The sequence below is a fragment of the Centrocercus urophasianus genome, unplaced genomic scaffold (genome assembly GCF_019232065.1).
Source record: "Centrocercus urophasianus isolate 14NV4802_14NV808 unplaced genomic scaffold, USGS_Curo_1.0 seq_9, whole genome shotgun sequence".
Classification (NCBI taxonomy): domain Eukaryota; kingdom Metazoa; phylum Chordata; class Aves; order Galliformes; family Phasianidae; genus Centrocercus; species Centrocercus urophasianus.
Genome location: NW_024885532.1, coordinates 31,449,430 through 31,461,634, shown reverse-complemented (window position 1 = coordinate 31,461,634; position 12,205 = coordinate 31,449,430). Strand labels below are relative to the sequence as shown.

General features: G+C 41.8%; 1 protein-coding gene across 2 annotated transcripts in view; it reads right to left on the bottom strand.

The window, feature by feature from the left end:
* ATP8A2 (ATPase phospholipid transporting 8A2) overlaps positions 1–12,205 on the bottom strand; it is a 281,480-nt gene that overhangs the window by 16,460 nt on the left and 252,815 nt on the right. For both annotated transcript variants that reach the window (XM_042839218.1, XM_042839220.1), the window contains exon 35: positions 8,014–8,118. In XM_042839218.1, coding sequence (XP_042695152.1) covers positions 8,014–8,118 — 105 coding nt within the window. The remainder of the gene's footprint in view (positions 1–8,013; positions 8,119–12,205) is intronic.

The window sequence follows — 12,205 nt, the reverse complement described above, 5'->3', positions numbered from 1 at the left end:
GCCCTGCCATGGGCTGACATCCCCAAGTGTTGTTACTGCAGCAGCTCTCCTCTAGCTGCTTCCCGAGTTCATTTCTCTTCCAATGGAGAAATGCCATTGTTACAGCTTGTGATCTGGACTGGAAGCTCTCCCATCACACCTCAGAAGTTTGCATGAAAGATACTCAGCACAGAAGCCAGCCAACTGCAGGCTCCGTGCACAAGAGTCCATCCACATTGCCACATCCCCTTGTGCCAGTTCAGAACCACCCTGCAGCAGCAGAGGCCAAGGTACTTTATGGGTTTCAGCTGGCACTGTGAGTGACACCAGGGCAGTATGCTGAGTTCTCAGACCAAATTCTTCACTACAAGTCCACAAAATTCCTTCAAATTGGTCTGAAATCTGTATGGTTAAAAGCAGGACAAAGCTTTTCCTCTGGGTGATGAGCAAGAATGACTTACACTTTTTTCTGTCATTATTAATGTCTTTACTGATGTCTTAATGCACAAAAGTCCTTCTCTGACTTCAGAAATCACTTGGACAGGGGTTTCTGGTCTTAGTTTTTGAGGCTGTTATTCCTAAACTTTTCTAAGAGAACTGCTTGGTGCAGAAGGTGGTATTACCAAGCGCATTTAAAAGCACCATTAACAGCAGACACTATAAACATCATATGGCTCTCTGAAAATCAGCAAGTCTAATAAATGAGATCTCTCTGCCTAGAGTGCCTTCCATTTGCAAGTACTGCAAACGTTACATGTGTTCATGCACATAACATGGTGGGTGTCACTGTCAACTGCCCCCAAGCCAACTAACTTAGTTGAAGCTGCTCAATTTTGCTTCACTCTTTCCAAAATATGGGAATGACTCAGTTTAAGCCTCCAAGAAACAGAAAAGACTAAGCATGACTTGCTGCTTTTCAGCTACCTCCCTCAGTATCAGGGCTGCTTTCTTCTTGTTCTTAAGTGCCTCACTTTGCACTTACTCTAGTGGGTGCTCAGTCATATCCTCACAGATAAGGTGACCATACAGCTGCAACCATAACATTCTTTTCCTAGTAACTCATTTTGTCAGAAGCAGTCACTGTGGTGGGGTTGAAGTTTTCCATGCTTGGTCTCTACAGAAAGGTGTGGTGTTTTTTAAACAAGCGAACAAAAAAATCCCCAACAGAAGGTTACAGTAAAGTATACCTCCACATTTTGAATGAACTTAAAATAACTCCTGTTCAAAAACTCTAAGCTCTCCTCTCATTACTTTTTAACTTTTTTTTTTTTTTTTTTTAAGAGCAAAGCACAGTGGTTGAGTTGCAAAAAAAACCAAATTGCTTTTCTTCAAGCTTTTATGTATTTTGTAACTGTCCACTAAGGATTTAGTACCCAGTGCAGTTTTTTGTGTTCTTGTTGGGAAGATGCACTGTCTTGCCCCTCCTTGTAGATGGGACAGCCAGGAGGATCTGGGCGAGACTGCTGAAGCCATTACACTGGAATAGTTGTTCCGAAGCGGTTCTCCTGCTGTGCAGCCTGGAGGGAAGATTTCTTCTTCCACCTCCTGTGGAGATCCCCGGTGCCCAACCCAGTAACTACGGATTAGGCATCACAGAGATTGGCCCCTTAATCAGTTTTAACCCTCATCTTGTTATGTTCCCTTTTTCCTAATCTTCCCTTTCAATTTACAGCTTCATTTTGGCCTTTGTACTGATACTGTACCTCCATCAACTCCGACTTTGCTAGCAGATGTGATCACAGATCTAAATCTTCTCCAGGTCACCAGGTTTTAACTTTACTTGTGGCACTGCATCTCCCTCAAAGTTCGGTGACAGGCACAATCAATATGTGAAATAATTAATTGCACTGGAGAAGGGTGACATCAGTTCCAACTGGTGTGCGCGAGCAGCTGGGCACATGGATTGCCTGTGTCAGCAAGAACATGGCAGCTCCCCCTTCATCTCTCCACCAGCTTGAACATCTCTCCTTCTCCTGCTCCCTCCCTCCTCTGCCCCACTACATCTACACTGCCCAGTTCAAGCCAGAACCAACCCTGGTAATCTGCAAGTGCCTAGGAGTTAGAAATGCCAGAAATTAACGGTATGTATTAACATGAGGAAATGATGTGGTGATTCTTTACTGACATGGGACAGGAGAGAGAGACAAAGGGACAAGCATAAAATAAAATTAAGCATTTTCCACCTACCATACGTGAATGTCTACCATATGGAATCAAAGAATTTAACAGAAAAAGCACTGATATCATTTTATGTGCGTTTTGCTAGTAAAAGGAGTCTAATATCTTTTTACTAGTAAAGCTGCAAGGAAAAAATCGTAAATATGCCAGTCACTTTGTTGTGTATGCTGGTGGGGAAATCTCGCCTTTCCTTCCCAGAAATGGTGTGAAAAACATCTGGAAAAATTGATAAAAAGCCTCAGACCTCAAAACCAAAACACAGCTCTTCTCTTTAACCTTATTTTATGCTTGAATGATGGGCTCAGATTGTGGTCCTGAGTACCCTGAGTCACTGCACCCAACTCAAGGCACTCGTGGAAACAGAATTTGGCTCCAAACACCCACTGCTGTTTAACCAGTTAAAAACACAAGACTGAGTTTGTTTTAAATAAGATTTGTTGTACCTGCTGATGGACAGGGGCCACCAGCCTCTCTATTCAAGCGGCTGTAATTTGGAATGCATCAATAAAGAGACAAAGTGCTTTGACATATAACGAGCCCAAGTCTTGCTTCTGGTGACATTAATGAAAATGCTCGCCTCTTCCTCAGGAATGAGGAGATCAGATGCTCAAGCTCATTCAGGGTTTGTTATAAGTGGAAAATTAAGTCTGTTTTAGCACTCCTGCTCCTGCCCTGCTTGGCGGGAGGCTCCCTGCCCTCAGATGTGCTTAGCCACAGGACCTGCCAGGCTTCCCACACCTCGGTCTCCTCCGCAGGGACAAAAGGAGCCCTCCCACGAGCACCTGTGTCGCCCGACTGCCCACCTCCTCACACAGCTATGGAAACAAGATAGGCCTCTGTGCTCACCCACCCCATAAAACCCAGGCTGAGGTCACTAGACAGCTTGCTCTTGAGGTGAGAACCAGTCGTGCATGTTTCACTGAAGCAACAGGCGGCTTTGGTGAAAAGCACTGGAGTGAAAGAGAATTTCCATCACAGAGTTTCCTTGTTGAAGACAGACAGCAAGAGACTGGGGAGCACTGCAGTTTTCAGCGCATGGAAAACCAGTGCTTGTTCTACAAAATGGAGATGAAAGGAAGAGGTGGCCAACTTTCATCAGCTCGCATCTGGAAGCAGACAGAGCTAAAATGCACAACATGAAGAGGGGTCTGTTTCTTCAGCAGTCACTTCAATTTCTCTTTGCTGAATAATAGACACTGCCTTTCAGTTTTCCTAATAATTTGAAAGAATTCTTCCCAATATTTCAGTGGAGCAGGCACTGTTTTACAACACAGCCCAGGCCCTTCAAGTCCATGTAAAGCAATTCAACAGTGAAAGCTGCATCATTCTTCAGTATCAAATACTGTTCTCATCCCAGCCACTAAAAAATTACAAAACAGAACAGAAAAACAACCAAAAAGCTACCTTCAAAGGGAGCTTCAGATAGGGGAACTATGCAATAGAAAATCTAATGTCACAAGGAGCATGCTCCTCCTTGTTGGCCATTGGAGCACTGAAATGACACAGGTTTCCAAAATAAAGTTTGTTTTGGTCACTAATCAGGCTTTACTCCACCTGAATGCCTGCTGACTTCAACGAGAGGTTAGATGGACCGAAAAGTGAACGAAGACTTAAAGACTTGGCCCTAAACGAGGCAAGGTTTACTTGCAAACTTACCTCAAGATATAAAAAATCGCTGCAGCTGAACTCAACGCCACTTTCGAATACAAAAGTTGTAGAAAAACTTTTTTCATGTGTGTAAATCTCGCATGTTAACATGATTAGCTCTGCTGGGCAGGTGTCTCCACATGTCCCTGTTTACTTTGGCATAAGGACTGCCCCCTCTCACCTCCCTGAATCCACATAAATTTAGTGTTAAATCCTGCCCTTTGTTATATGAGTGCCAGGGAGCCCTTTCCCCTCCTGCACCCAGGCTCGCTCACCTTGCAGCCGGGCTGGATGCCAGCCACTGTGTGTCAGGCTGGGGAGCACCAGAGCAGGCACTCATCTTCCACGAGCAGGAATGTGAACACACCATGGGATCCCTTGCTAACTCCTTGCTGCACGCTCCCACCTCTGCTTCTCAAGCTATTTCTGGTCATCAGTTTTCAAGTATTTCCATAGATTCACAGAATGGCTTAGGTCAGAGAGGACCTTAAAGATCATCCAGTTCCACCACCCTGCCATGGGCAAACCTGCCAACCACCAGATCAGGTTGCCCAGGGCCCCATCCGATATGGCATCAAACACCTCCACGGATGTGGCATTTTCCCCTGATTAAATCCACTAACTCTTGGAATAATCTGATTTTGTAATCATTCCAGCTTCCATGAAAAATAAAAGTTTCAGATGTCCAGATGAGATATAGAGAAAAAATGAAGACAAAACCCTTTACTGCTCACAACAGTATACTTGGTATCACCTTCAAGAATCTCACTAGTGCTTTTTCTGAGGTATTTGGGACCAGGCTGTAGCACTCTGCATGCCAGTGCTCTTTCCTGCACACACCAGCCATCATCAACCAGCCCCCACCTACCATTTTCTTTTCTCACTTAGCATTGGTAAAGACAAAATATATGCCTGGGTTTTTTTTGTTGTTTGTTTGTTTGTTTGTTTTAACTCAATAAAAGCAAATTCAATTTCAGACACTGCTCAAAGAAACTAAGATTTAGAAAATCTAACTGGCACTAGAAGTCACTTTTTATTAACCAGGAAAAATGTCTCTTGCAAGAACGGTTGCCAGGGTGAAGATCTAAAGCAGGATGTGCATATTTAGGTATCAAGAGGCACATGAGATCTCCTGGTGCTCCTACCCAAACTGCAGCGAAGACCCAGGTGCTACCCTGTTCATGCTTTACAGAAATTCAAGTGAGCTGCTGCAAACTGCTGGCACCCTGCTGTGTACGTCTAGATGGTCTCACTGCCTTCTGGGGTTTGTGAATTGCTTTTTGTTTAACAGAATAATCCTAAAGATCCACATCTTGCACTTCATTTTTCCCCTATAGTCTATCTAATGATAACAGCAATTAGCTCCCTAAATCCCCCTTATCTGTAATTGGGTGTGATTTTTATATATATATTTTTTGTTTGTGAAAAAAAAACACTGAACAAAAATAGCATCTACTACATGAGACAGGAAACCAGACCCGATGACAGCAAGCTTATCTTTCACAGCTGCCTGAACAAACCAACACCTAATGGCTGTGTTTTCAGGAACACTTCCAACCAAGAGCTGACACCAGCACTCAGAGGTGACTGGTAGACCCGTGCAGTTCTAACACAGCTCTCCATTTTGTGTTAGAAATGAAGAGACTCTGGTTACGTTCCTTTTCTGCACAGTGTCACATTGCCAGTAATACCCTAAGAGCAATGGGGCTGTGGGCAGCAGGGGAGAGAAGTGCATGCATCTCCTCATTTCCACTGGCTTCAAGGACACTTAACAGAAAATAAAGAATATGAACCAGAGAGGCTGTAACTGCAGTAAGGTCCCTCTGCCTCTTTCCCACCCTCATCCTTCCCTTTGGACAAGCTCACGATTTCAAGCAGGTGTGAAAGAGCCAGGAGACAAACAAAAGAGATAAAAGGCAGAACAATTCTGAAGAGCACTCTGGAGGCCACATCACAAGCACAGCACACCAGCTCCTAGCAGGCAGAGGCACTCTACCATTATCTAGTTCACAGATGGACCACCCAGAAAATCTGGGAGCAATTAGGAAGAAGAACAAACAAATGCATGGAAAGAAGTGGGGGAGGGAGAAGGGGAGAAGGCCAGTAGGGATTCCTTACATCATCTCCATGCAAGCGTTTCGAGAATGAAGTGAAGCTATACAGAGGAGGAGGAATGCAGATGAGAGAGTTTGCAATAAGAATGCAGTAAAATAAAAGGCTATGAAAACATAGAGCATATGAGTGAATTACAACATGGTCTTTAAATTTACAGCAAGTCAGGTCTGTCTGTATAAACAGAGAAGAAACCCATCAAGTTCTAGGAGACACATACACATGCATATAAACAGATTAAACACTAACAACCTTTCTCACTATTAATACTATGTCAACCTGCCTCACAACCCACAGATTCTGCCTGCAAAAAGTGGATTCACTTCCCTCTGTGGCTGTCAATAACTGGCACTTAATGCTGGCAGGAAAACACAAACATCTCACTGACACAAATGCAGCTTTGTCCCAGGCACTGATAGGAACCACAGCAGCAGCTGTGTGGCTCCTACTATCAGAACAGCATGCCTGGGAACAGCCAGTCCTCAGCACAACTGGATCCCACTTGCTTGGCATCTAATTGGTCTGTGAGCAGTAATTCACAACCCAGAGTCACACCTTTCATGCGTTTTGGCTGGGAGGTTAACCTGATTTTGGTACCACTTTGACTCCAACTGACTTTAAGGTGACTACTCAGCCAACTAAAAACAACACCTATTTTTAATTTGATGCTTGACTTCAGGCATTTTTGCAGATTTTAATCATGGCATAAAACACTGTTGACCAGTGTTGCAAAGTTTGCTTTTTCTTTTTAAGCAATTTGATGCGCAGTTTGTGACTTTTCCAAGTGAGCACAATTTATATGCAGTGTTTTGTAGAATCCAAAAGTCATGGCAGAAAAATGGCTCAATAAAAAACTGAGCATACCAAGCATTTTGAAGTGATTTTAATCAACAACACTATGTTTACTTTGTCTTGGCCTCTGAGAAGCAAACTCCGCTCACTAAGGCCATCTTACAAACACACTGTAGTTCACAAAGCATTTTTTTAAAGCTTTTTGGTTTACTACAATCTTGGTAAACTCACTCCCTGATAATTTTCCCTAAAAATAGTGCTTATTAACTCACAAGTTCAGCTGAAAAATCTACTACCCACTCATCTTAGCAGCAGCTACAATATGGCAATTAGTTTACCTCAGAATAGACATCAAAGGCTCAAAGGATGACCCTGCCCCACAAGAACAAAATCTTTTAAAAGCTCCATTCCACTCAGTTTGCTAGTTTATAAGGTTTGCTAAAATCCAGTTTAATGATCGTGTCGTTTCTTAGCAAGTCATGTGGTGCCATATTGTTTAGGGAACAGAAGAGTTAGTTCTAAAACGTTTTTGAACCCAGGGAGCTTTTCCGACTAGCTGATGCAGAACCACATTCTGTGATGGCAAATGAAACTGTTGGATGCAAAAGCCTCCGTGTGATTTTCTTTAGCTTCTTTCAGAAGAGACAAAGGTTCCCACGCAACACATACCAACACATACTCTCCCCTTACAAAGAAGGATTCAATAATAGCAATATGTTCAAGTCCATATGGTGTGGATACAAGGGAGAGGTATGACGAGAAACTGAGAACCCTGAACCCAGGGGCCTTCAAAACTGCAGTGGAAAACAGCAAAAATATTGGAAAAAAAAAAAAAAACCAACAAAAAAAAAACACCTTGAGGTGAGAACGAATGCAGCTGTAGGGAAACATTGGATTAGCCAGTTCTCCCTTTAGCTACAGTCTAACCCTCCTTAAATCCTGAGTCACAGTTTCCACCTTGGACAAACTTATCAGGCTGACTTTTTTGATGGCAAAGAAAGTATGTGCAACAAAGTCCTTTCAAAACTGTCTGGCTAAACGGCCAGGTAATAGCACTACTTGTTACCAGGAGATTGAGCTGTAGTTTACAAATACAGCCTCGCTAGCAATAACATAGGAGAAACAAAACCAAAAGGGTTTTGGTGGGGGCAGCAAGAATATATGGAAAGGAACAACAGCAACAAATTAATAATACAGGACAGAAGACTTCTTACCTGTCTGCAATCAGATTTGAACAATAAGAAATAAAAAGAGGAGAGGACAAGTAATTTTTTTTTTTTAAACATCAGCATATTATTGTCCCACCTCTTTCCATTACTGTCACGAAGCATGGCTTTTCCCAGCTCTCTTGTCTTCATCTCCAACTCTTGAACTTGTTCCAGCAAAGATTTATGGTAGGTATGCTTGGCCCTGTACCACAATAACAAGGAAGACACAAGGAAAGCCACATGAATGTTGCGTTGTTAAAAAAAGCCCAATTTTACTCCTTGTATGAGAAGCCAGGGCAACTCCTTCACGTGATTTGGGAAATAATGCAGTGAATGCACATGAACAGTCAGCCCAGATTCACAATACCTGCGAAATATTACATAAGAAATGAGAAATTTGGCAGAGTTTGTCTGCTTCAACACAACACTCAAGATGTAAGCAACTAGCACAGCTATGGGACTGTGGAGACCTGACACTGCTGCTGTGGGACTGCTCAGGACCAGAGCTCTCAGACAAAAGAACAAAAATTCATTGAATATTCATGGCAGTAAAACATGATTCCACTTGGTCTTTTGAGCTATGCGTCACACTGCTCTGAAAACCTGAGGAGAGTCTCAGATAATAATTGCCATTCAAGCCTCTTTATTTTCATTTATCAGTCTCACATGACTTGAAAAAGCACTTTTTTCTCTCCGCTTTCAAGATGACAGTAACAAGACTGGCTCTGTCCTATTTTCTCAGCTTGAGGATTCAATGAGCCATGCATGCACCACACACGTAACCACAATTTGGAAAGTAGTTCCCCCCTGTAAATACTGAGGCTCTTTTTCAGTTTCACCTACCACTCTAGTACTACTAAAAACTAAACTGGCATAAGGAGAACCCAGTCCCCTCTCCTGACATTTACAAAGTAATAATACGAAATGTGGGGATCTTTCTGCAATGGACATTTTTTGATCAGCTTCCTCTTTTGTGTCACTTAGAGGAGGACAAGTGTCCCATGGGACAATACTGATTTGCATGCGACTGCACGATAAGCCCGAAAACAAGATGGGAACAAGGACGGTAATACACCACTTGCTTCACTTCATGGCAATAAAATTATATTCTTCAGTTCTAGAGGTGGCAAAAATTTCTTTTCAAGTTTTATAAAAATCCTACACATGGATTCTATCATCCTTAACCAACACTACAAAACGTCTTCCTTCCTCTAGCTGAAAAGTAACTGCTGTATATATAATTAAACTATAATGAAGATGCATTTATTTTTAAAAAGCATGATTCTTATCCCTCCTTCCATGGGGAATAAGAAATGAAAACCACAAAGCCTCTGCTGAGTCTACTGTAGATGTGAGTGGCTTGAAACTAAGTGATATCCAAGTATTTGGTCTTCGTGGTGCTGAATTAGGCCCCATATGTCTCAGAATGAGAAACTAAAATGAAAACTTTTCAAAACATATCTGAATTTAAAAGCAAAGCAAAGAAAACAGAACAAGAAAATATAAAACAGTAGAATCTGGGTATCAAGGATGTACCTAGGAGAGTACCTGATTTAAAGCACCAAGGAGTACGATATGAAGGAAACACCAACATATTATGACAGGAGAATACAGGATAGCAAGCTTATTTTAAAATTTAGCATTTCAAAAACGTGAGATAACTTACAGCTGCACAGATACTAATAGCATTTGAGTTACTATAACTTGTTAAGCTAATGTTTAAACTCTTTGAGGATGGGAAACTAGTGATTTTCTTAGATGAGAAAGCTTTGAATTATTAATTCTCATAATCTTTACAGTTGACATAACTACCACACTCTTTAATTTGAGTAAATACATTAAAACACTGACCTTGAACTCATCTTTTACCTACTAACGTAAACTTCAGCACTGAGCATGTTTGGAACTTACAAAACCCCTTTAAAACCTGTTCTCCCATAGACGAGAACACAGAAATCTGCAAGTTATTCGGTCTCTCTCCCAAGGTTTCATGCCACACAGCATAGGAAATGAGGGATGTTCTTCTTTTTCCTTGGAGTGAACAGCAAATTCAAAATGGAAACTGAGCAACAAAATCCAATTAGTGGAGGACAGCAAAAGCAGGTATTGCACAATATGGAAAAAATACGGTTGCTCCAAAGTCAGGTGTTCTGAAGTATTTTAGAAGTAAAATGAAATAACAGAATACATATGTTCTGCCATGGCTGAGTATCCATGAAGCAACAGTAACCCCCCCAGGTAATTGTTATGCGCTGAGTCACTTCTTCACTTGGAGACAGAACATCCATGGAAGAATGAGTAATGAAGTATTTATAAAAGTGCATGAGCTGACCTATCCACACGTTTCTCCAGGAACAAATACTAAAATATGGTATTACAAATGCCTCAGAGCCTGGGCTTGCTCCCATCAAAGCCAATTGCAGATATTCCATGAACTGCTGGCAACAGGACTGGATACTTCATGATTTTTTCACAACAGCACATTGTTAACTTTTGATATATAAAAACACAGGCAGAAGTCTTAGCTTTTACCTTGTACTCTACAAGCGGCCCTAGATGTGTGATCAGCCCTCAATAAATTGTGAGCTCTTGTATTTGCTGTTCCCGTTCATCTGCAATTGTTGAGTTATATAAAGGCAAACTCAACTTTCCTCACACATAGGGATATTAAGATCAGGGACCACAAGAATAGCTGAACGTCATCTCAGTTGGCTGTTCCCCCTTCCAAGTCAGGGAAGTGCATACCTCCACATCACAGCCCTGGGGGGATATTTGGGGGTTGTGAAGGTCAGGACATGGCAGGGAGGAGCACGGTTGCATTCACAAGTTTTTCTCAAGCACAATGACACCTCTACTGTGGCTCTTCGTTATCAACACCATAGTAGGTGTCCCATGCTCCAGAGACTGCAAGTGCACACAAGGATGTGCCTTGTCACTTATTTACCCTGCAAGGGCTGGCAAGTACAATGTGCTTCTTCCCCTAGTTCTCCCCTCACAAAAAAAAAAAAGCACATCAGGACTTTGGTAAGTACTGGAAGGCTCAAGAAATGTCTTGCTATAATACTAAGTGTTGAGACACCATCTTTAAAAATAAATTCTTGCCCTCTTCCCTAATTTTGCTAGAATAAGTTCTACATTTTTATGATTCTCACATAGCTTTGTGGGTCTGACATTTCAAGACTTCCTAGCAACAGCGACATGCATTCAAGTGACACGTGCCAACTGTAAGGAAGAACTCACTTTATAAAACTCTGTTCTTTTCAATGGTAGCACAACTGGGACTTTTATAAGGCAGAACCTTAATCCAAGCAAAGCCACTGAACTCAAGGAGTGGACCAAAGTTAACAATGTGGTATTGCAGCCAAGAATTAATAATAAGCTTCCTTCTTTTTCTAAAGTGAGAAGTATCCCACTTTTCCTTGATTCACTTCATATACATATATACATACATACATAAGAATATTTAAACAAAAAACCTGGAGCTGTGGAGAACGTGGGAGCTGACAAGTGCAGCATGTACGACAAAGGGAACATGTAAAACTCACTAATGCTTGCCAGCATTAAACATTTTGACACTGGATACAGAACAGCAGTTTAGAAACAAATATTTGCATGGCTCTTAAACACACTAGGTTATTCCTTTTAGCCTTCTTCCAGGCAAAAACTCTGGATCATATTTGTTTTTCTGACAGCATTTTGTACTGAAATTTGGTAGGTATCTTTTGGGTAACACAGATTCTCTTTCTGTGGACATACACTTCACATCCAAAAGGATCAGAAAGGGACAAATTCCATGACCACGAGAAGTCAAATCTGCTGGAATTTTATGGCCCAAACCAGATTCTGCTGAATTATGGACAGCAATGTGCTGTAACCACTGCTGTGGAAATGTGCTGTCTGACTTCCAGAGGCCTTGGGCTCAAGTTTTGAATGGCAAGCCTCTTGGAAAGGAAACAGACCTTTACTCCTTCCATATGGCAGTGCTGATAGCTGTGTCATTTCATTTATCCTAGTTAAAATGTTAATGGCGTTAATTTTTCAGTGGTAGGTTAAAAAGAGAAGTCCTTCTTAGAGAACAGATTTTTTGCTTAATGTTGATAGGAGCCTCCTGTTTAAAATCTGCTGGGAAAATATCCAGCATATCAATCACACACGTTTGTCTTCCGAGCTTCACAATCTCTGTACATTCCTGCTCTGAACCAACGAAAGGATTATGTTGCTGAGATTCTCTAAGAAATACTGAAGAACAGGCTGAGTCAGTAACAGTTTTCCATGAGTAATAGCAGGAT